Raw genomic sequence first — 25811 nt, 5'->3', positions numbered from 1 at the left:
CCAGAAGAGCCAGCAGACAACCCATCTCAAGGACAACTGACTTGGACGTAACAAGAAGGCTTTTGCATGCACAAAAAAGCTATGGGAGGTTACTGCAAAACGGCTTCGCTCGTGGAGTAGCTTGCAGGCGCTGTAGATCCACGGGACCGCTTTTTATGAGATTTCTTCAATTTATAAGCTATTCAAACACCACTGTCGCCGCTAGCCAGGTCCCCGACATCGTGCGTGGAAGTAGGCACGGATGTTGCTTCTTTTGTGCAAGGCTTCGGCGCGTAACTTCCGCCGTCACTTCCACTTCGCGTCCACTCCCACCCAATGCAGACATCGCCCAGGATGCCCGGCAAGCCTGTTGAGGCGCGGTATGCAGTTATCGCTTTCCGTTCAAAATGCCGCGCAAACTACGAAAAAAAAAACCTTTCCTCTCGTCGTTCTCGCTTGGCATACGTACACGTCCGCCCTGCGCACCCTTCCTGATGGGAGGGGGTATAAACCAAAACTTACAGGGGCACCGGGGATGAGACCTTTACACCACCGGTGGGCGAGTCGTACGTTCACCTACGCTCAGCTCACAGGCGATTTTAAGCAACATACAAGCCCGCAGCCTCAACAATTGACATTTCAACCGTTCCCTTGCAAAAGCCTGTGTAAAGTGTTTAACTGCCGCTCATTTAAAAGCAGGTGTTGATTCAAAACTACTAAACATCATTTCTTGGCTACGCATCCTGTCCGGTTGATGCCTTCGGATAAGGACCTCGTTCCCTGCTAGAAGTTTCGTAACAGGCACAAGCGGACATCGCAACCACGATGGGAATGGCAAGACGCGTGACGATACTGAACGCTATCCTTGGGCTGGCGTGGGCGCACTACGAAGAGGTAAGAACCGTCTTCTTGTGCTCTTTTCGACTTTTGAATTGAAAAAAGAAAAAAAAGGAACCCTCCGTAAACCGCGCCAGAGAAACGCGGTAAGCTGCATTATTTTGCGCTCATTCCGAATTACCGGGAGTAAATTTACTAACAGTTTTAAAGCGTGCGTTTGCTTTCACTCTTTTTCATATTCTTTGCCTCCTGGTTACTTACCCTCTGTAGTCCGTGTAAACTGCAAAAGCTTTCTTTACGGTTTGTAATGTTGGCTTTCCTTTGTTTGCAAATATGCTATCGTAGACGCGCGCACAATGAAAATACTTTGTTCCAACAAATTCCGCCAGTATAGGAGCGTAATTTGTACACAAGAAGAGCCTACAGTATCAGCAACGTTCTGTGATTACGAGAAACTCCCTCATGCATGATGTGAGCCTATGCAACGAAATATTTTTTGAGGGCCCTCGTTCATGCGTCCATACGTTGGTTAGGTCCTCTGAACTTGTCACTAGCCTTGTGTATTCCGCTGACAGTTGGCACATTTTGTTCGTCTTTAGTGCTTGTGCACTGCTTATACTGCTGCATTGTGCACTGTTCCGTATACGATTTGAAACTAACGTCTTTTTAATGTTTCAATTCTTTCGGTTACATGCTTGCGTTTTTCATGCAGGCGACTATGCATGTTTAAATGAGAGTCTCATTTAAAAGTTAAAATTTAAATTAAACGTGATTAAACCGAAGTTGAGAATTTAAAGCTCAATCAAATAGGTGTATTGCCAATCCTCCAAAAATTGCTCGGTCATTACCCTTGTAACATGTGTCTTGACTGTGCATTCCCTAAATTAATATTTGCGATACCCCGACACTAGAAAGGCATTCCTACGCCGAAACTATAATAGGCGTCTACTTAACCCGAAGAGCTGATAAATAATCAATGAACATACTTGCATGGTTCAATGCGCGAGGGAATTGGCCAGTCTGTTTTGTTTATTCTGACGAAAAGCGTGAATTTGGATGGTTCATAAAAACAAGAGATATCACCTGGATATGAATAACTTGCATCGTTTACTTTCCGGTATCGAAATTTGGTCGGTAATACTGTTAGAATTCAGTAACATTTGGAAAAATTAACGTAGGGTCCGCACGGAACTTATCTATATAACGAACGATGAAAGCTTATTGCCAGAGACAAATGTGTGCCGAAAGAACCATGCAACTTGGATACCTGGATCCTTCACCCGCCTTCTGATTTATAAAAATCTCAAGTTTGGAACCACCGGAGATTTGGGGCATATACAAAGTATTTCTTGTAAACATTTACAATGACAGAACTTTTCTACGTAAGGCATAGTTGATTGACTTCATGGCTGATGTGCCTCATCCTGGCTGCATTTCTTTGCGCAGACGATTGAAGGCCTAATCCCTGGGAAGCCCGAAGTTACGGAAGAGAAAATAGAGAAAACGCAAATGGTGAGTGGACGTATTGGAAGTAGAAGCGTTTCTCAGCCTCGCTCTCAATGCTAAGTTGTAGAAACATGCAAAACGTGTGAACAGTTCACCGAACAGTTTAAAAATAGCCAAGAGCCTACAAAATGAAAACAGTGAAAAAATGGCGGGATTGTACTTGTATTGGTTGTATTGTAAATGTATTGGTTGTATTGTAAATGAGCCATAGAGATAAGGACTTATAGTGCGAAATAAAATACAGACAGAAACCTTCAATGCGTTAGAACTTGACAAATTCTTAGTAGCAGAGAAAGGCGCAAAAATACGATCATGCTGAAATCCAGTTCTACCGTAATTTAGAAAAGCTGAACCACCGAAATTATTCAGGGGTTCAGGTGAAGACGAATACATTCGCTTACGTGCACATCCGGCAGTATATGTGACAGCGCGTATTCCTCAAGTGCCCCTGCACACATTAGCCACCAAAGAACCCGTAAGTGGTTACTTCAATCATAGCCCCTCTACTGCACGTCGACGGATAAGTCGGATACGCCTGCGTCGCGTAAAGCCGACAGTCAAAATTTTATCATTTGAACCATTACATGCTAATTCAGGCTAACTAATTAGCGCTTACTTTGCGTTCTTGACCTGCACCAGTCGTATCAGCAGTTGCGGGGGAAAACATCCTGGTCGACCACTCTGTAGATCGCATCTTCATGCCAAATGACGATGCAATGGACATTCAGGACTCCTGGACTCGTTGACAACCGCAGAAACGTTTGTTTACATCGACCGCATTTCTCGGACTCTATCCTTCGGCTGCCACTTCGGAGTCCCTTTTCTGTATACTTAACTCTCTTCTTGCCTCCCCTTTCGCAGTTCGAGCGGATGATGCACGAGGTTCCAAAACTGGACAACGGCCACGTGATGTTCCAGGGCGACATGCTCATGAGCGAACAGGACCTGCTCGACATGTACGATATCTCGCCCTCCCGACCGCTCACCTGGCCAGGAGGCATAGTGCCCTACAAAATCAGCGAAAGCTGTGAGTGAAGCTAACACCCCGAAGGAAACATTGTTAGCGCTAGATATCAAGAAATTACCGAGTTGCTGCCGAATGTGGCAACCTTTCTGATGTAACACCCTACTTCTCGCCATCATCATCAGAAATTAATGCTTGTTAGCTTCAAAACGAAGGCTTCTTCCAATAATTTCCTACCACACCTACGACCCTCGGCCGGACCCGGTTTAGGGCCGCGAATTTTATTTTCTTCCCATCCACCTGGTTCCGTTCTTCTCCCTGCTTCTCATCCTGTCCCTCAGCAGGGTCAAATTCACGCAGCTTTCGCACGATATTCTGTGATTGGGGCCGGCAAACTATGTGTCCTTCTTTATCCCCATCCTTGACGCATAACACATAACATTTTTCTATACCTTATTTTTTTAGTTCATATACATCATATTATAAGCTGCTTCGTAAGGTTACAAGTTTCTAACCCAGAAACAGAGCACCGGGAGGTTACATTGGTTTAGGGCTACTTTCATGGGACATGTCTTACAGTTTTCTTCTCTAAGCTCAACACTGCTATGCTTTGCCCCCCCACCGTATAATTTTTTTCGCAAGTACGTTTCCATGAATAGCCTCTGTTGTATTTCCCGATTCCTGTGCCTTTGGAAGAGCTGTGTAATTGTGTTCAATGGTACACCAGGTTGTCTTTGACCACCTTGCCGATTTGCTTTATGTTGTTTGTTTAGACTTTGTTGAATGTGTTTTATATGGATGATTCATCATTGCTTAAAATAGTTCTCAGAGGCTTGATCTGAACCATCAAAAAGACACACTGCTGAAGTAGGGTGTACCAATACTTCTTTTAACTTAAACATGCTCACATGAAACAGGTCGACCCCGCTCGAAGTTCACCGAGTTGTAAGTTGCACAAAGCTGTACGTATCTCTAATACGCCATCCTGTTCACTGTATTCATACTTGCGTTTCGTTCGTGCTGCGACGCGCAGCCAGGAACGAGGCAGACCTGATACGGCGTGCAATCGCCCACTGGATGAACAACACGTGCCTCATGTTCCGCGAGCTGCAGCAGGACGACACCACCACCGACTTCATACTCTTCGTAAGAGGCCAAGGGTGAGTGCATGCATGTCTTCAGAGTTTACGATTTTAAGTCATTACCAGCTTTTTTCTCTGGTGCCAGTGTCACACTCGTAACCCTGCATTTTGACAGCAGTTTCTGCTGAACAATGGAATTATAGTTACTTTACAACGAGTTCAGAGACAACAGTGTTGTTCGAGTCGTCACAATTAACGAGTAAAAATTAAGTAAAAAAGGCGAGGGATTCATACAACAACCTCGTTAGACATTCGCGCTTGCCTTGCTCATCAGACGCAGTATTAATGTGCAGTTTTTGTAAAAACTGCCATGGTTATTCCAAAAATTGTAGGCCCCAAGGAAGATTCAAGCTCTCATTTCTAGTCAGCCTGATTTGTTTTCTGCAGTTAATTGTCACCGGAAGACCTTCATTTTGTCACTGTAATCAAACAATTCCATCACACTTGAAATTTAACCCATTTTTGTTTATTTATTGTGGCCTAGGCACAATGGCGTGGCCAAGAAACTTTTCAGAAAGACTACGCAATATAATATCTGGCGTTGATAAGCTTATCAGCCGATCTCTTTTTCGCTGTCTTGCGCAGTGCTTCGTCCCATGAACGATTTCCGTCTGTTGCAGTTTCCATCTATGGGTCGTCATGGCTAAGGGAGCTTTACATGCCTGCATTTTGTGTAATTCGGTGACCCAGCATGAATATTGCTGCGTGAAAAAACTAACTTCGGTTGGGCTAAATGCAGCGTTCACGATTCAATCGGCGATGTTTTCACTTTGGATGTCCAACGATATTTTGTATTGAGCCCCTTTCTCAGTCTATGTACTACTATCCCTTTGATTTTTCTTTGTTTCTGTACCCCATTTTGCTAACCTCTAATGTGAGAGCAGCTGTAAGAAGCAATGTTAGGCAAATTCGCGGTACATACTTTTGAAGCACAGAGAAATTACACAAATTTTCGATGTGGCCAGGTCAAGTAACTGATAGCGTCTTTCTAAAACCTTGTCGGAAATGTGCAATATTGGATGAAATATACTACCGAAAGCTAGTTAAATGATCAAGGCGAAAAGCAAACACGCCCGTGTGTACGAGATTCAGACGCGCGTTAAAGATCCCCAGGTGGTAAAAATTAATCCGTAAGTCTCCACTACGGCGCGCCTCATCACCTGCGTTGCGTCAGCGCGTTAAACCCTACAATCAAAGAATCAATCAATCAAAGCTAGTTCAAAAGAGTTCCTGTGCTCCACTGGGTTCAATTTTTCGGCCATAGGTAAACAACGTTCGTCATATATGTGCACGTGCTCAGCACCAGGCTATTAAACAAAACAATAAAGACAACTATAGCCATACGTGGAGTCCTACACTTGTACTTTCCCTTGTAACTTTGCGTTTGATGTCCCACTCACTTGTGCGTTTCGATTTGATGTGTTTATGTGCATTTACGTGCCGCAGGTGCTGGTCCCGCTTCGGTCACATTGGGTCTATCCAGCATATATCGATCGGCGAGGGCTGTGAAAGGGTAAGTTAAAATGAAAAACGCAATGCTTCAAGCTGTTCGTGCTGAAGATTAAAGTTTTGTATAACTGCTGTCCACCTTTCAACCAAATATATTTGCAAAACCGAAATATAAATAGGAGGGGTTCTTTCTATAGAATGGCCGGAAGTTGGCACAGCGGGGTTCACTCGCTGCGTCACATAGCAACCACTGGGAACTATAGCGTTGCACAACTGCGCATGCATCCCGCCTTTATACAGCGGGACTGAATGACGCACACTCAAGATTACTGCCACGTGATTCTGAGAAAAAAGTGGGTTCTCAGTGGCTTTATAAACACCGCGGCAATTAAAAAGAAGACTGCTTCATTCTTCCTCAACGGCAAATTTCCCGCTACTAGGCAGGTTCTATGCTGCACGTCAGTTTCGTCGCCGACTGTTACGGTTGATGCTATCTTGGACGGGGACCAACGGAAGGGGGCAGCCGGAAGTCTAGCGTGACATTTATCATTTTGTGCGAGCGATCAAACAATTCGTGAAGAATCAAGCAACGCGGATTTCATTCCTTCCATCAGACTGCCCATTCCAGAGACGAAAGATGCAGCTAACGCACAAAAATACGGCCCAGCTTGCTTATAACAGTCAATAGGCGAGTCGCTACAAACGAGCCCCCATGAGCTAAACCAGTCCGCTATAAGCCTTACAACCAATCAACGGCGTGAGACTGCCTCGCCCTGTAATTTTTTTTTTTTCGATCTCCCATCTCTTACGCGCAGCCTGTCGTTTTGAGATCAATCTTCTGTGTCCTGCTCCCTCCGCAGCTTCCGACGGTGGTGCACGAGATCGGGCACGCGGTGGGCTTCCTGCACGAGCAGTCCCGTGCCGACCGGAACCGCTTCGTGGTGGTCAACTACGGCAACATCCTGGATGGCCTGCGCAGCCAGTTCGACCCGGACCAGAGGAAACGGCAGTACGGCGCCCGATACGACTACACGTCGGTCATGCACTACTCGCCCACGGTACGCTCCGCTCGGGTGGCCGCATTAATTTCAAGGGACCCTGCAACACTTTCACAACTTTTTCTACACTTCAAATGTTTTCCGAACGCGCCCAACAAGTGCGCCCAGTACTCGGGATAGGGGTACAGAATGTGCCTGAGCAAACAAATACTGCTCTGCGCCAGGTGAACTAAAATACTAGCTAAATTTTTTTTCTTAGTTTCCCCGTCTTGGCGTTTTTCGTGCGCATGAGAAATGTCTTTAGATCGGTGGCGATGTTGTTGGCTATTGCATTCTGGAAGGCGATCCCGAACCGGGCTTCGTTGCCTCCGTCATGCGAGGTAGCGTGGTAAACAGCGACCAGCAAAACTTGCTGCCTTGGTGACGACAAGAAGGCGAAAGGAAAATTTCACTGGTTTACTGCATGGCGAGAGATGAGCCGAAGGAAGACAGGAACAATGCACTTACGGGTGAGGTTACAGTAAGGGACTCGAGCAGATTGACAGAATTGATTCGCTGCTTCAAAACGAATACACTTCCGTGTTTGGGACCCGTATTTATGCCCAAAGTGCTAACGGTTGAAAAAGTTCACCCATTGCTTCCTGCACACGGCGCGAACATAGTACAGACACACACCAGGCTCCCTCCAGAGTTTACGAGGGGTCGGTAGTAGCGGCGCACGCTGAGTCTGGGAGAGGGGAGAGAGGCGTTCTCCGCTGCAGCGTCCGCGTCATTTTGGGAAAGACGCTGCACGCGGCGTTTGCCGCAGCCAATCACGCCGACGTTGAATGCCCGCACTGTGAGGAAGATTCCTCTGACATTTTTCACGTGGTGCGGGCGTGCCGAAAAACCCCAAACCTACCCCCTCGACCCACCCCTCTTCGGGAGAACTGGGAGGCAGCCCTGCTCAGCCGCTCCCGGGTGAGCTCCCGGATAGAGCTAGAGTTAGTCCGACCATCTGTAATTAATAATAATGATTAATAATTATCAGTGTTCTGGCTAGTCAGTGAGCGGTAGCGGTTTGGCCGGTTGGGTAAAAATCAAGAGTGACTGCTCTCAACGCGAGTTGCGTTTCCTCTGGACGGAACTTTTGGGGGCTCCGTCACTGTAGTGCAGATTTTAAAGTGACGGGGCCCCGTCACTGTAGTCAGTACCTTAATTTTATTACCGTATAAGTTTGTAGCCACATAACTTCAAAGTCCGCTTGAAACGCTGCATTGTTGAATACACCACTTGGCACTCTCAGCAGTGATTTCAGGTGTTAAAATTTAAACCGCCTTTTTTTTAGGTTTCCGACTTCATGCGATACCCATCTCTTGTAAGATATTTCATGTACGGTGATACAATAATTAATGCACTTAGCCAGCTGTGCAAAAGAGAGTGCGCGTTCAGGGGCCAAATTCTCCAAAAAATGGGGCTTCGGGTTGAAGCGACGCGGTTCTGGTATGCAAATGCATATATTCTTGGGTGGGGGTCGTCGCTTTAAGGTGGGGGAAACGCAGAAAACTACATGGTGCTACTCGATGAGAAGCAACGCCAGCGCCACGCGCTTAAAAACGACGTCCCATTTTCGGAGAATTCTCCCCGAGGCCTACAGCATGCTGGAATTATTTCAACCTTGTTAAAACGATCTCTATGTAGAAAGCCTGCACTGACAAGGCGCGTGAAGTACAGCATCTGCTGGACGCAAACTTCGAATACCAGAAAGATGATCTCTTGAATGATATTTACCTTTGAAAGCATTATATGTATGTGCTATTCATTTCGCAGCCCACTGGCGAGATATAAAATCACATTTTGGAGCGTACGAAGTTCTTGTCACACTCTATTTAGATTAGATCATAGTTTAGTTTATTTTTTTTTATATTGTCGATGTAAGCCTTTATACTTGCACTGACGCCCATTTAAGTTACCTTTTATCCAGGTACAAATAGGGTGTGATAAAGAAAAACCGTATACAAAAAATGTAAAAACATAGATCTTGTGCAACCCAAGAAGCCTGTCATCGTATCACGAAACCACCTAATAGTAGAGGAACACTCCGAGCTCATGTAAGTACTTCATACGAGGTGGGAACCTAAAAAGTATGAACGTTCGATAGAACGCAGCTGAGTGCTCCTTCCACTATTGCACTGCGAGCAATTGTGATTGTGGCGCCGCTGTGTGAGGTCAGCGGTCTGTGCTTGAAACTCTACCGAATATTGCACTCACAGCCACAGCTACACTGCCCACTTTGCGCGTGGCTTTGCGCAGGCCAAGGCGTTGCCTACCATAGAGGCCTTAACTGTGTTTTTACAACCGTGAAGCTAGCGGTGCGAAATACTTAGCCATTACGTGGGAGCCGCATCTCGGCTTCTGACGCAAACTCCATAATGCTTTAGCATCAAATTGTGCCTAGGTGGGCATTCCTTCCTTCCGATCTTCAGTGACTGTGCGATGCGCTGGCGATGCAGGCGTTCGCGGCTTCGCCGGATATGAAGACCATCACCCCGGTGAATCCTCTGCTGGCGCCACTGATTCAGAGACAGAATGGCCTAACATTTCGCGACAGGAGCAAAGCGAACTTTCTCTACCAGTGCGACGGTAAGTCAGACATCTGGTGCCTAGCTTCCGACGTCTATAGCGTGCAAAGTAAACTTCTGATGCGTCGGCCACCAAGAGTCACAGGGGGTGCACTTTTGTGTCGGTTCAACGTGCGCGGAGTGTATCGTCACCGGTACACAGCGCATGCGCCGCCGATGGCTGCGTCAGTGGAAGTAGACTGTGCGAAGTGCAGTGATGGAAGATGTCGAGAGAAAGCACAACAGGTGGCGGGCAGTGTTGTCATGCAGCAACCGCCACAGCAGCGAAGCGGGGGGCGGTGGAGAAACAGCGGCACAAGGCGGCCATTCCACGAATTCTCAAAGGGCAACCCAGTATGTCGCTTCAAAATGTTGAGGAGTATCAGGCAGGTTTCCTAGTGCGGGCGGAGAGCTCTCGTTGTCTTTGAGTTACCTCAACAGGCTGTGGTATATTTGCATTTTCTTTAGGACTTATTACCCCGATAACCCCTTATTCGCATGATACTCTCTTGAAGAAACTCAAAATTGTCTAGACGAGGGGTCGGCAACATGTGGCGCGCGGGCCAAATGTAGCCAATGAGGCTGTATTACGCGGCCCCTGCACGTCGTCAGAGTCCGTTCCTCTGTAAAAACCCCTATAAGCCAGTTTTGACCTTAAATGGGGGCTTTGACGGGAGGCGAGACCAAGGGGCTTGCAGTTGATCACTTCCTGTTGGCATTGTCCCCTATTTTCACACTGACCAGATTATTCTCAGTTATTGTCACATATTATTGTCAATTCGCTGAATTTTTTGTATTTGCCGGCAGAGCCCCCTGCACCCCCCCCCCCCCCTTTTCCTCTCGATTGGCCGTCCGGCCCTCCGTCGTGTCGACTTCATGAAACCTAGCCTTATACCTCAAAAGTTTGCCGACCCTGCCCTAGACGAGTTCTCCCGGGCGCATCGATGTTGAAGTCTTTTGCGTGCCCTTTCTGTTCGATTCCAGCCGCATGCACCAACAAGCCTCAGTGCCGAAACGAAGGATTCGTGGACCAAAGCTGCAGGTGCGTCTGCCCACCAAACACCGAGGGCGAGCTCTGCGGAACGCAGCGGAGGCCTTACTACAGTGAGTGTCATGCGTAGACGTATGCAACTCTCCTCTCTGAAACTTGTTCCTCCTGGCAGCCCAGCCTGTTGCGTCATGTGTGGCTTTTTACAGTGAAACTAGTTTACCTTTCGCCCCTGTACCCACGCCCCTAATGTGTTCCCAGGGGAGGTACCCGAGCCGGAAAGTGTCCGTGTGCAGAATCTCTGTAGAAAGAGGTGACACGGCGAGAAGGTTTCAAGCACGAGACGTTCCATAGCACTAGGCGTGCCTTCCCATGGAGGGTTATAGGCAGTGGTATGGGGAGAGGACGCGGCGAGAAACCAATATAGAACGTAGTGTACCATGGCACGATGCGTTCCATAGCACGCGAGTTAACTCGACAGTGGCGAATGTTGGCCGTTCACGTTAGCACACCGGAAATGAAGTCCGGGGCGGAAGAAGGCGGCCAAACAAGCGAACAGACAAGCAGCGAAATTCACCATCTTTGTCAACTATCCTATTAGACATATTAGACGTAGGCAGGATGGATGCAGCAGCGCCGCAACGCGTAGAAAACCGATAGAAGCCATTCTAAAGAATTACGACAGATCAGGAAGCATGGCATTTCAAGGAACTTCATAACAAAGCCCTTTGACAAACTGAGGCGGAAGCAAGGCGTATCAGGCGCTCGCGCCGACATTCACGCTTTCGCATTCGCAACCCATAACAAGCGCTTACGTGTCCTCGGATCGGACTTCTTGTTCTGTGAATGCGTGCACCGTAATGAAACCGAAACATCTTCGCTGCCTATTTGCACGTGCATATTGACCCGCAGAAAATAACTACGCACGCCTCTTTTATTAAATAAGGTTCATTGTTGGGAACTTGTGCTCCTCAGTTAAGCTGAACAAAACACATTTGTCGAAGAAGCAGTCAACAAATTACCCTGCCCGCTTGAGCGTCAGAGAAGGGAAATCCACGACGTTTGCTCTACAGGCATTTATCTCGGGCCGCCCTCCTTTACGTAAGAGTCTAACTACATCGAGAACATAGGAGATGAAATACGAATAGTCCATGTGTGTGGCGGCAAGGTGGTAACCACTCCCTAAAAAGCAAAAAAAAAAAAGCCTGGTGCGATATACAGTGGGAGAGGCCTACTGGGGCTACGCCTCGACACACGGGATTATAGGGCCTGTTTGATCAATGCTATGAAAACAAAACGCATACGAAGGTATAATTTGTTGCAATATTGCCACACTTTGAACTATAATCATACCCGCAAGAGTACGCGCCGACTACAGGGAAACCGCCATAATCACTAGGCGGAGCCAGGAACCTTGTTCAAGGAATGGAATTAAAGTGAATTTTATTGACCAAGCGTGAACATGAAACGTGAATGGGTACAGAGGCACTGGGTGGTCCCAAGGTAAGTACTTCCCATAATGATTGTAAAATTTTAAAATATGAATAAACATCAAACAACATTAAAATACAATGTCACCAAATAAAGACTCAGCATAAAACAGTACGATGAATACAAAAACCAAAGAAAAAATTACACTTACAAATAGGAACACTAAAAAACAATAAATGCAACTCCAATCTATTCAAAAATTAGGATATGAATGCCACATCAACAAAAATACCTAATACTGCAGTTACAAATAAATCAAATAGAAGGGCCTAACAAAGTGTTTTAGTTTAGATTTGAAAGCGCGAAGTGAGTAAGAGAGATTTATTATCAGCGGTTAGTGAATTTCAAAGTGAAATGGCGGAGAATCGGATCGTATGTTTGCCGTAGTTAGTGTGTATACAGGAAAGTAGCAGATTCTGGCGTGAAGCAAAGCGCGTTAAATTGAGATTATAAGTGATGCGTTGAGGGAGAATATCTCAAGCAAGGTGATCGTAAAACAATGTTAAAGAAACAAATACCAATGCTGTAGCTATAAATATGATGTAGGGGCACAACACGGAGCTAATAGAACAAAGGGGAAGATTCTGCTTGTCGATGGTAAAATGTAATTATGCGTAACGCTTGTTTCTGCAGTGTTATTAATGGTGCGATGTGGGTATGATACGTACCACCACAGGAAGAAATGCAGTAATTTAGGTGACTGTGGACAAAAGCGTAATACAAATTTAGAAGAGTTTACAAGTTGAAGTATGGTCTAGCTCTAATCAAAACTCTGATACCGAACGTAACTGTATTTGAAATGAATATTACGTGCTCATGAAATTTAAGGTGAGAATCGACTAATACCCCAAGAAAATTAGTTCTACGACGAAGTTCAATTTTATCACCTACAATATAGAGGGGAGGGATGGCAGAATTTTTATGTTGAGGGGAACTACAAAGCAGAAAGCAAGTTTTCAGTACGTTAATAGATAACTTGCTAAGGGGACATCATCGTTCGAGGAAAAAGAGGTCAGCTTGGAGCATTTGGGTTAAGGTACACATGTTTTAATGGGCGTTAAAAATGGTGGTGTCGTCAGCATACAGTAGGAATTGTGAAGAGGTTAAAGAGTGAGGAAGATCATTAATGCAAATTAAAAAGAGCAATGAACCTAAGATCGAGCCTTGGGGAACGCCTCTGCTAACTGTTATCGGGCGTGATGTTGCTGTGGAAACTGAAAATATTTGTTGCCTATTTAAAAGAAAGCTGCGTAACAAAGTAAGAGCAGGACCTGTAATGCCATAACGCTCAAGTTTAGTGAAAAGAATGTCATGGTCAATGGTGTCAAATGCTTTCGAGAAATCTATGAAAACAGCAGTAGCAACGTCGCCGCGATCAATGAAAGATTTAAATGAAAGATTTAATTTTGTCTGTTAAGCATGCAGTCGCAATGTTAGTAGATAGGGCAGCACGAAAACCACACTGAGAAGGCGTGAGTAAGTTGAATTTTTAAGGTAGCGGGAAAGACGGGTCTCAATAAGTTTTTCTAGACCGTTATCTAAGAAGGAAAGAATAGATATGGACCGATAATAATCCCTAAAGCGCGCGGCACCTTTTTTGAGTAGAGGAATAATTTTTGCTGTTTTCAAAGCCTGTGTAAATGATCCTGATTTAAAAATTAAATTGAATACATAACAAAGAATTGGCGCGACGAGTCGACGCACAAGTTTCATGTGGATCCCATGAATACCGTCTAAGCCAGGCCCGGTAGTCTTTAATCCTGCAATGGTAGCTTCGATTTCATCAGAACAAGTACGATAAAGAAAAAAAAAAGATTGGGGACAACGCCAAAGGTCAGAAGAATAAGGGCACGAGGGAAGGTGTGAGAAAATAGCCGAAAAATGATTGCTAAAAGCATTAGCAATATCTGCAGGTTCAGTAAATGATGAGTCGCCTTCAGCAATGGATTGAATGGGCTTATGCTGGGTAGCGTTATTCAGGAATTCCTTAACTAATTTCCATTTTTTCTTTATGCTGTTACCACACCTATTGAATTCATTGTCGTAGTAGCGGCGCTTGGCGGCTTTAAGAAGCGAACACAGAACTTGAAAGTAGCGTTTATAGCTTGCTCGGAGATTAGAATTTAAAGGTTTACATTTCATCTTTTTATATAGCTTATCTTTTTTACGCAAGGCAAGAAGTACGGAGTTTTTTAACGCGTATTGGAAGTTATTAATGTTGCATAGTCATCGACAGAATTATTCATTGCATCAGAAAATAGCTGTAAAGCGATATCAGGATTCCAGACTTTGAATATACTGGACAAGTCCATTTTTGATACAAGGTTCAAAACTTTTCACGATAAAAGATAGAATGCTTGTAGGTCTCAGTTTTTTTGTCCTGTTTGTACAAGAAGAGGTTCTGCCTGCTTGCTCGCTACCGTGTGTGTGCTCCATACTCATTAAAACTGGCATTCTGTTTAACAACCATCTGCCCTTCTTGTGACAATATTAACGGTTCCCCAAGCGCCACTACCCTTGAATTTTACCTTTGCTGAAGCCACCTGTTAGAGCACGGTCACAACCGCCAGTGTGTGGCCATGCTAAAACATGTAACATGAGCAGCAAAAACTACTGGTATTTCAGTTCCCCTTGTTTAAGGCTTTCCATCGCGGCTTAATTATTTTTGATGCGAATGCCTTAGATCTCTGTTTCATGAAACGCGTAAGGTACAAAATATCGTTGTAAGATTCACAGAATCGTCCAAAAAAAAAGTTGACGTTGTGCTAGCCTGAGGTCACGAGTCAAAGGCCGCGCAGCAGGAAAGAAAAAAAAGAGGGAAAAGACCCTGCCGATAACTGCCTCTCGGGTAGAGGGCACCCCTTCCCTTACTTAACTGTCAAGTAAATCAAATGATTGGCCTAAATCGTCGAATCACTAGCCGGCACCCCGGGCTCAAGGAGAGAGAACGAATCCGTCAAGTTCAGGCTTTTATCATCAGTCGGATCACGCACTCTCTCCCCTACCGCAAGCTTGCCACCTTACTCCAACTTTTCTTCATTCATTCTTTTCTCTTTTTTGCCTATTTTCTCTTTCCCACGGGCACGATAGCAAACTAGGCTCTAGCCAGGTTAACTTTCCTGCCTTCCTTCTACACCCTTCCTTCGTTCCTAAATAGACAAAATTGACTGCCGCATCCGAAAGCCATACAAGGCAGCATTACAAATCCCCCTCCACGCGTCCATTGCCAGATTCGACTCGTTGGGAATATACAACCCTGCCCTCGAGCTACGAGAAGCCCATGGTATTAGTCAGTTACGCCGCCTCTCCACCACTTACACAGGTCGGCACATTCTTCACCGCTAACGAATTGGCATCCAGGTAATGGTAGGAAGCCAAGCTTCGTTGCTTTTAGACACCCGAGACTGCCTCCACATGCGTCCCCTTCCGCGGAACGTGCACCCAGTGCATCACGCAGAGCGCAGGTGCCAACACGCCCGTGCGATTACAGATAAATACCTGATCTCCCCCACCACTATGTATGTAGACGCCGCGGAGTACCGATACGCGGGACGGCATCGTTCTGGCAGTAGTTACCCACCCCAACTCTCCGCCAGTCACCTCCCTCACCGTACGGACATGTTACCCCGCAACGACGGAGGAGGGAGCAATAGACCTGGCTCTTATCACCAGGCCGCAACCACACATTATAATAACTGATTCGAAGACAACTGTTCAAAACTTCATTCGCGGTAGCATGTCGGCTACGGCGCTAAAAATTCTCCTCCAAAATCCTCCTACACAACCAGTCGGCATCGTCTGGATCCTGGCCCACTCTGGGGTGGGAGGCAACGACGCGGCCCACAAAGCAGCACGAGAAGTTGCGAGCCGTGCTCGCATCACTTATAATGTCAAATTAAGAAAACTATCTTATCTCAAAATATGAAAAATATTAAAAATTACGGAAAATGGCAAATCGTACAACACCCGGCATTTCCACAGTAATGCAGATTTCGCGAAACTACCACCTGTGATCGTTATAACAGCATAAATTGAGATAATTGGTCGAACTAAATTTCAAAAAATTACAAAAATAAGAGAAATATCGAAAAATACGGAAAATAGCGAACCGTCATATTGCAGATGTTGCGAAAGTCCTAAATGTAATCATTATAATGCGGTACATGGATATAATTGGTCGAACAAAACTTGGAAAAACTACAAAGTAAGAAATATATACAAACATTACGGAAAATGGCGAACCGTATAAGGCCCTGCATTTCCACAATATTGCAGATTTTGCGAAAGTTCTAAATGTAATCGTTACAATAGCCACGATGAAGATAATTGATCCAACAAAATTTGTAAAAACTTTAAAAGAATTAAAAAAGAATTCAGAAGAATTACGCAACAATCTAAAACGTATAATGATTTGCATTTCCACAATAATGCAGATTTCACGAAAGTTCCATCTGAAAATCGTTATACTAGCGTAGGTAGAGATGATTGCTTGGAAAGTGGAGTGGAGTGGATAAAATTAATGCAGACGAGCTTCAGGCGCTGATGGTTGGACGCCCGCCCGGTGGGGGGCCTCCTCTAGTCCAGGAAGCCCTGGCCCGCGCTGGCTATTTTAGCCCTCTCCACCAGGCCACGCTGGACTGAGAGGTCGGAGCTGGCCAGCTGGCCCGCCCATTGCTCGTACGTTGGGTGAGGATTTGTGGTAAGGGATGGGGTTTGCTGACACTCCCATACCATGTGGTACAGGGTGCCACGTTGGGGACAGAAATTACACGTAGAGTAGTCGAGGGTGGGTACATGGCATGGAGGATAATGGGGGGAGGATAGGAATTTGTCTGAAGTCGGCGAAAGGCAGCCGCCTCTGCTCTGGATAAATGGGGATGTGTATTGTATTGGTTCCGTGACAACATCAGAGATGGCGCTGTGGTCTGTTGTCCTGTCGTGTATATAAGTGCACTGTCCAAAATAAATATTGGCAGTCGTCGGTAGCCCACGGCGGCCTTCATGTGTGCCAGTTTGTTCCTTCCGAGATAGCGGCCCACCGCGCCGCAACACCACATTGGCGACGAGGATGGGATCCGAACCCACGTGGGAAGCGTCGTCGCTCGTGGCGGTAATGGGCGAGGATGTCCGCGTATGAATTAAGAGTAGCGGGCTTGGGTGAGCGAAGGGGCTGCGTGAGTTCGCCTTCTTGAGAAACGGCCCGGTGTGTATGAACGCGGGGAGCGGCGTGTGCCGCCTCGTTCCCCTCGAAGGACTCGTGTCCGGGGATCCGGATGATGTGCATTTCCAGGAGCTGGCGCACACTTCACAGAATTTTTAAGGCCGTGGGTGTGTCCATAGTACATGGGAGGAACTGGAAGAAGCTCATCGCATCTCCCGATTCCCGCGACTTAAGCTCACGGCAACCGGCAGGGCTACATAAACCCGGCTCGGCTACAGGCTTGGAAAGGATTTAAGAAAAACCATACGATTTGGCAGTAAAGCACTCACTCTCAAGACAAGCGTCATAACAATGCTACGCATTAGTAGACACTTCTCTGAATTTTTGCAGAACCTATTTTTATTGTTTTTTGCGGAAATGGGAACTTGAGACTTTCGCCTTAAAATTGCAGCACGGGAGCTGTCGTACCTCTATGGGCTACAGGGCTACTTCTGCCTGTACTACGCAAACTGCCTTTGCACACGCAAGAAAGCTAATAATGCCATCTCAAGCTGAGTTAACAATCCCAAAATAAGCGAGTTCACACTGCCATAAATTTCTTACAAGCGAATGACACGTGCTTTGCAGCTCGGCCCAACTGCGGCGGCCGCGTCATCCGGGCGAGGACCATCCGGTCACCTGGTCATCCGAGTCGCCAAAGGCCGGACGACGGCGTCTGTGTGTGGTGGATCCAGGTAAGCGCGCCTATCCGTTCTCAAGCAGAAGGATTACAAAAGGACTACGAATGGTGAAAGTTTGTGCCGCATCGCCTTGAATGGCGCCAGGTAGAACAAGAGGACAAAGGACATTGTCCTTCTGTCCCCTTGTCCTTTTGTCGCCGTAAAACCCTTCTCAACTCAAGATGAACCAGTGAGAGCTTGGTGTCTTCGAGTCACTGTAACATAATTAAAACAACGCCAGCTAAAGAAGAACGAAGAAGTAAGCAACCATGTACAACAAACTAGCGCAATCCGCTCATCCGTTGTTCGCGTTTACTTCCATCCCTGTCTTTACCGCCATTTTTTTACCTGTTCTGTACGTGGACGCCGTGACGGCCGAGAGACTCTGGCATCGGAGCAAAGAACTAAGACCGATTGCAGGACCAAATTTTACATACAGCCCCAATTAGCAAAAAAAATTAATAGTACCGATCTCGCGAGGTATATCTGAATAATCGAGCGTGCGTAGTAGCGCGAGAATTAAGAAATAAAATTGAACAAAAAATTGGCAGGAAAGAGGGACACTATTTTTAGACCGATCTGACGAACAGGGGCGGAATACTCAGTTTTCCCCACTTCACGTCCGTTTCAAAGAGAACATTACGAGCGAGCCCTGATTGGCTGAAAGCAGAAGGCAAGATGTGACGCAGCACATTCAACGGTCAACGGTCTCGCCAGTGCAACTACGCCACGACTGAAACGGACGCAAGGTGAACATTTTTGAAACGGAAAAGTGAAACGGACAATAGGAGAAAAAGGAACGAAAAGGTCCCAGTGAGAGTATGGAGCAAATTGAGAGAAGAACTGCATCGACAATAAGGCGTGTGAGTTGCCTATTGACAGCGAGAGTGGGGAGGATAAAACTTTATTGAATAAACAGTAGCGCAGGTTAGGTAGTATCGACATGGAAGATGCTGTGAAATGGATTGTTACGCGTAAACTAGAGGTGGCTTGTTGAGCAGTCACATAGAAACGTAAGCCGAACGTTTAGATCAATGCCCGGTCTGAATCGACGCCTCAAAAAGAGCTAGAAACACTGTCCGTCGTGTAAGAGATGAACAAGGCTAGCAGATCAGTTGGTTTTATCAATCCAATATCGTGTTTTGATTGCGTGTTTCTACTGAATCTGTAAGAGTTAAATAATGGAAAAATTATTGGTCGAAAATGAATTGGCTGGGTCGCAATGATTGGTGCCGTAGAACGTGCACGCGGATGAAGCGGGGCAGTAGCTAAGCCGCTATTCTGCTGAGGTCGAGCATGCCTTTTCGATACTAGGTCGTGACAGCTCTAACACAAAGATGTCGCAGTATTTTCACACCGCCCTACGAGTTTATTCTGTTCCCCAGGGCGGAACCCCCTGAACGTCCCTTGATATGTCACTGTAATCAGAAGCATCTTCCCGCATCACTAAACCACGAGAAGCAATGCAGAAAATAAAAGCGTATGCAAACGCCCCTACAACGAACGCTTCTACTACGAAAAAGCCTGTACAACGAAGTATGCATTATGGCCTGACCAGATTCCTACGTTTCCTATGTATTGTGAACGCCACTACAACGAAGACCACTACACCGACTTTGCCTGTTTAACAAAGAAAGTCACGCTTTCCCCATCATTGAATCGTTGTTCGATAACGAATACGCCTAGCCGCACGCCTGGTAATGCGCAGCTGAGTGGTGTGCCGACGACCGTGAGTTATCCAGTGGGGCGACAGAGCTGCAGGAATCGATAAACACGTGCAGTGCGTGTTTCGACGCAGCATCGGTTGTGACGGCCGACGATTACGTCTCGGTGGACGACCAGGTCCTGGTTTTCTCAGAACAAACAGCTGACGACATCGCAGAGACCATCATGGAGAAAAAGACGCTACAAATGATCAGGCGAGCAGTGATGAAGAGCTTGTAGAGGAGCTAAGTTTTTCGACTTCTCGCGAAGCGGTAGCGGCATTTTACGCGCTGTAGATAAATATCTCGTCACTCCCTGACCCCGCATCGCACCATGCCGTGAACCTCGACAGAATTATGTGGGCGGTGGTTGTGCACTGAGTACGTCGGCCTACTGTACAGAAGAAAATTGTTCGCTCCTTTTGGATACCCCAATCATGGTCGTAGTAGAGTGCCCTCGTCACAACTTCACCTGTGCATATCGTGCTAAGTGAACGCTCACAGTGCAGTGCAGACTTTATATGAACAATCTTCCCCTCCCCTTTTCCCCGTGCCCCACAACAGGGCCTATTGGCCTCCTCCTGTAATAAAGTTATCCACTCCATTCCACTTCTTTTTCGCCTATAGGAGTTTAAACCTGATGTAAGTAAAGATTGTTTCTCTCAATATTGTTATCTGCTTTATAGGGTGTCGGCGAAGTGCGCGACGCATATAATGAAGTGACGTCTACAACGAACAATTATCGCAATTTCACACGATTTGTTATACAGGCGCTTGACTCTACATGAAACTGCCTCTGAAGGTCGATATGGGCAACAGCAGTCCTTGCGCAAAGAAACTGCGGTGGTTCGTGTTTCAGTGACCATGCTGGCGTAATGTCAATGCCTTGATGCTATTGCTTTAGTTAATAAAGCCGTCTTGATGAGCGCCCGACAAACATCCCGCTGTCCCCCTCCTTAGCGCTTATTTCCTTTCACCAGCAAGAAAAAAAACCTGCAGCTTAGCTTAGCAAGCTAGCTTTGGATATGCAAAGCTAAAGCTTGGATTAGTCTGTTTCAGTCTTTGTTTCACTTGGTTAACCTTTGGTGTAGCTGTATTGTCGACAACGACTCAACGCCGTCCGGTCCCGTGCAACGCTCACAGAAGGAGGCCCGCCTCGCTTTCATTCGCTGCGAACGCGCTATTCCTCTTCGCAGGGGGCAAGATGAATCACGTAGCCCGAGACGACCCAGCGGAGCATGCGTGGTAGGCGGTGGGGTTGGTCCGCGCCGCTGAGCGGATCAGTTGAGCAGAATGACTGTAAACGGGGCCTTGTGCGCAGTGCCGAAAGCGGGCCCGGCGAATCACGCGATACGCTTCAACGGGTGTGTCGCAGGGTGTGTGTCTGAGGTCAAAAGGTGAATTTCCGCATCCGCGGGAAAACCAGTGGCCCAAAGTAGTAAAGCTTTGCTTTAAAAAAAATTGGGCCCATTTTCCCGCGAGGGGGACTCGAGTAAATGCGTCGCATAGGGGGTGGGTGTATTGCATTAACGTGTAGTGTTTGGGGAGTTGGTGGTAGTGAATGCGTTGTATCAGCAGCCTCTTGACGTCGTTTGAATGAGTCAAGGATATAAGGCGCGTTCGTAGCCTCCCATTCTGTGTCGGCTTTGTTGCGGAGTGGGTAGAGCACCATGTACATTGCGTTCCGCCCGCAGGATCGAGGGATCGAAACCAGGCGCCGGATAGTATTTTTTTTATATAATGTAGGGGGAGGGGTGCGGAATACGACTACGGACGTCAACGCGGGTGACATCGTGAGTTACTGAAATGCTCTGCATTTAAAGGAGCCATGAAGAGAAAATGCAAGTTGGTTTTATTCGAAAGATTTCGTGTTTTATAGTGCCCCCAGCGCTTGTCCGGATACAAACGGTGCTTTATTGACTGAGAAATTAGACAATTTAGGTTAAAATTTTGATTTCCCCGCTCAATCGTGCGTTTTCGTGGTCCCAAATGACATCACAGGAACCGACCGCTCTGCAGCCTAGAATACCTTCATTCACGCATCCGCCGTACAGGGTAGAGACACGTATACGCTGGCGCCGCCATTTTCGGTTGCTCGCTCGCCGCCGAAGCAAGTCATTGTGTCAAAACCGCGCTAAAATTATCGCCGCAACGCGGTTTACTGAAGAAGTTTGAATCATATTGTCTGTTTCGCGTTGCTAGGTCCCGTGGGAAACGAAAAGAATAACGCTGAGCCCGTTGGCCCAATTGCGGCGGCACGGGACCGTTCAAAGGTTGTCTCCACCCTGTACAGCGGTGTTTGTTTGTTCCCGCGTTTCTTTACGTTCCGTAACCTAGATGGCGCCACCATACCGTGGCAAGCGTTTGGTTTGTTTTTGCCCGCATTTAAACCTGGCTTGTTTTTGTTCTGGGAGAAAATATTCGCTCCCTGAAACAGTGCTCGCTCGACAAATGGGGTCACGTAAGACACCGTTGCTTGCGTCAATCGGCCAGTGTCGTCTGAGACAACCCCAAGCCCCGTAGTGCTGTGCAGCTAAACCAAGCATGCTGTGCGCAGTACGAACAGCAGAACGCATCACTACTTCTATGTTTACATGTGCTTTCGTAACTTCCACGGTTTGTCCCATCATTCTTATTGCTTTGTAAAGAATGTGCCCTAAATTTAAGCGCGAATCGCTCGTTCGTCTAGTTTGTAAGCTCTACCTAATTTTCGTCTGCTTCTGCCAGCCTCCGCCAATCGCAGAGCTTAGCTCATGTGAAATCATAGGTTCTGTTGCGGGAAATGAGCTGGTGGGTCGCATGACCATTCCCATTTTTCCTAATTATGTAGCTTATTTGAGCGAAGTTTACGCTAAAAGTGGTGTCAGTATGATTCTAACGAGACAATCTTTTGAAGGAACCAAACTTGGGTTTTCTCTTCATGGCTCCTTCAAAAATGCTTGGCGAAAAACGGACATCGCTGACGACAATCTGCGGGCTAATCTCTCTGCAGGCTCCGCCGAACAGGAAGGTCCAGCTGACGTTCCGCGACTTCGAGCTGTACGGCCGAGTTCGCACGTACTGCATCTACGACCGATTCGAGATTCGGCTCCAGTCGCTGTACATGGGACAAACGTAAGTGCTGACACTTAACGCCGTTCATTTCCCTTGCTCACTGCTCGCTCTTCTGCAGCTTCTTTCTTCACCTTCGCAGCCGTTTTCGTGGAGCGGAACCGCCGCGGCATAAGTGGGATTGCCACTTGTCTCATCTTTATAAAGGCTTATAATTGCTCGCCTTTTTGCTGAAGAAGCAACCATGAAACAAACATGTCCTTTAATCGCCTCTCCAGCAGGGCGGAACAGGATTCAACGACGCTTCGGCGGGATTTCGCCACATCGTCCACGAGATGCGCTATAGCCGAGACTCACGGGGATACATATATCACTACACGAGCTTTAATGATCTTGTCGACTAGAGCCAGCCCTAATTTTTCAATAATTGTGGGGAGGGGGGAGGACCTGAGCGCCTTTGACAAGTATCATCGTCATGACCACATGCAGACTAGTAGTGGCTTCATAGTTCATTCATACGCTCGATTCGCAGGTTCTGCGGTAAAGAAATCAAGCCTGGCAACGTCGTCACCTCAGTTGGCCGAGACGCCATCATCGAGTACCGTCCGTACACCAGCTTCAGGCGTGGATTCGCCGTCGAAGTCAAGTTTGTTCCGGCTTAGGGAACAAAAATGTGACGTCGAAGACCGTTCACACCCTATCGGCGCTCTTACATCCCACACAACATGGTGATGTGAATGGGCAGTGTATAGCGCGAGCTATGACTCCACTGTGTCCGAACTAAAAGCCCACATTGAAACGACCACGTTTCCATCTTCATCGCCCTATTATTGAAGCATACGAACGCCAGTAAAAACTATTCCACCCATGCGTACTTTTAAGCAATACCGTAAGAAAAAACTAAACGTCCTATTGCATTATTAAGCCCCACCCAAGATTTACCATCCGTAATATTTCCCCGCATGTATATGAGCAGAACACTTACAGCGAGACCGAAGACCGCCTTTATACTTACAACACAATGAATGGCACGCGCATGGATTCATACCATACATATTAGCACTTCAACAACTATCGTATTAGGGCGTATAACATCAATGTGCTTTGCCAAACCAGCTGTGGCAAGTGGAGCTAGCCTTATAGCACCAAAACATACGTTAATGTCCGCGCGTATTGGTGGCATCTGTGAATACTGTTTTCGCCATGACGTAATGTCGTGCTTTGCAGTTTGTAAACGTTACAAAATAAAGTGACATTCTTTAAATCGAATCAAACTCTTTCTAGCACCACGGGCTGCATGCAGCCTCGCTGTTTCCCGACTATTCCTATTTAAATATACCTCACGCACGAAGTTTCTAATTGCGCTAAACCCAAGAAATATTGTTTTAACGGTTAATAGCTCTAAACAACAAACGTGACGTAGTACAATTTAACATTAAACGTCGCCCAACTTTCTGGTCGCGTTGCTAGCCGCGCAGGCGCTCGGTCGACGGCGTTGTGTCTATCTTGCTACAAGGGGCATGCGCAATCATTGGCGCCAAATTGGAGCACTTGAACCGGAGCGCAAAGTCACTCATGTGCTTCAGTGGAGCGTTGACACTTTCAGCAGAAACAGACGTTCCCGGAGGCGTACCATCGCGGCACACGGCACGCGCCCATTTCATGTAAAACAGTCGGCCTTCAGAGATACGTGCGTCCTCTGCCAGGAGCCGTTCCTGCCTCCACCTGACGGGGTGGGCAGCGTGAGCGACAGTCATCAGCGCAAGTGTCCACTCCGCAAAGCCGTGGTCTTGTCTCGTGAACGTGGCGCTTTCCGTGGACGCAAAACTTTGGGCGCCGCGAAAACAGTCTTTGTAGTCCCTAATATTTTGAACGGTTTCAGTGGTCCACAACTCGCTCCGTTCGAGGAGCAGTGACCACAGTTCCCTAGCCACGTAAGCCGCCATGACTGGAACGTCCATGAGACGCCTCTCATCTTTGCCCTTCCAGAATTGGAGGTCAGTGTAGGCACCGGCGTAGACGGAGATCTCAAGGTCGCGTCGAATGACATCGGGCGATACCGATCTACTGTGGGCAGCCTGAAACCTTCGCGCCGTTAGAGCTCGGGCGATGTCAAAGTCGAAAGAGCGCGAGTGGAGGAGATTCCAGGCGAATGAAAAAGTCATACGAGGTGGAAGCAGGTCGCCAACTGCGACGACTTCAGGTAGCTGAAGGACTACTTTGCTGAGTATATTAACGGCAACGCGAACGTCTTGCTCATGGGCGAACAGTGAGCTGGACGATACCATCGTGGAAGTGGTGTCCCTTATTCGGCCGAAGATCTTTCGTAAGTAACCATCGGCCCACGCTGGGCTTGCCAATTGGGCCTGGAACGCCGCTTCCATGGCGGACAACTTCATGATGGTCATGGAGCACTTGCCTTGGCCTCTGAATATGTGCGTGCGGTCATCTTGGAAGTACCAGTAAAGCTCCATCACCGTATGCTGGATAACGTACAAGCCGCCGATGGTTGGGTCCGAAGCGAGACGTCCGAGAACGTCGTCGATTCTGTCCTTGGTTCGACGCTTCAGAACTCGGACGCTGGGAAAAATGGGGAAGATCAGACTGTTCAGGGTAGTGTTCCAGGAAACGGCGTCCAAACCTTTAAACGGCACCTCTTTAATGTCACCCGCTTCCAGAGCAGCCCCGTCATCGTCGTGTTCTGGAGTCGGTATTTCAAGCTTTTCCAGTCGGGCTAGCGTCTCATTGACAGGAGATTCTTTGCTCAGCGTAATAAAGATAGCAGCCAAGCACGTGGGACAAGTGTAAATCCTCTCTCTTATCGGTAAGCCACGCCACGATAAGGTGAGCGCAGAGGCGTCGGGCGGAATATGGTGCCCTCCGCTCCTCATGGACAGGGCGACAGGGGAGTTAAGCCTGAACTCCACGAGGGACTGGAACCAGACGAGTCTCGACAGGTTTCGCAGGGGAGCTGCGGAGCGAGGTATTTTGGCAGCAGCGAGGACTCCTTTCGTGAACTCTGGCAACGCTACCGCAGGCTTCCAGTTCTGTTTGGAGCAGCTTTGTCTAAGATGCCAGAGCGTGCGGCCTACAGGCGTATTTGCTGCGTCGGGCAGCATGGCTGTGGCACTTAACTCGATGTTTAAAACATCACACCATAGGGCATTGAGCGGAGATTTCGGCACTGCAGTGCAGACGTGGTCGTAGAAGTTGGTGCAGGGAT

At 47.2% G+C, this 25811-nt stretch overlaps 1 protein-coding gene across 1 annotated transcript; it reads left to right on the top strand.

Annotated features, from left to right (window-relative positions):
* Window positions 1–496: 496 nt before the first annotated feature.
* Window positions 497–23852, top strand: LOC144151549 (protein SpAN-like). Its single transcript, XM_077682646.1, has 11 exons — window positions 497–873; window positions 2263–2328; window positions 3184–3349; window positions 4320–4446; window positions 5875–5941; window positions 6738–6935; window positions 9368–9497; window positions 10460–10579; window positions 17743–17849; window positions 22530–22651; window positions 23121–23852. Exons 1-11 carry the CDS (start codon window positions 805–807, stop codon window positions 23248–23250), a joined length of 1302 nt encoding a protein of 433 aa, XP_077538772.1. The 5' UTR covers window positions 497–804; the 3' UTR covers window positions 23251–23852.
* The last annotated feature ends 1959 nt before the right edge of the window (window positions 23853–25811 follow it).

Source organism: Haemaphysalis longicornis, unplaced genomic scaffold (assembly GCF_048455015.1).
Source record: "Haemaphysalis longicornis isolate Haplotype H1 unplaced genomic scaffold, Haemaphysalis longicornis Haplotype H1 scaffold_9, whole genome shotgun sequence".
Lineage (NCBI taxonomy): Eukaryota > Metazoa > Arthropoda > Arachnida > Ixodida > Ixodidae > Haemaphysalis > Haemaphysalis longicornis.
The sequence above is the reverse complement of the archived record's forward strand: the minus strand, read 5'-3'. Positions and strand labels throughout refer to the sequence as shown.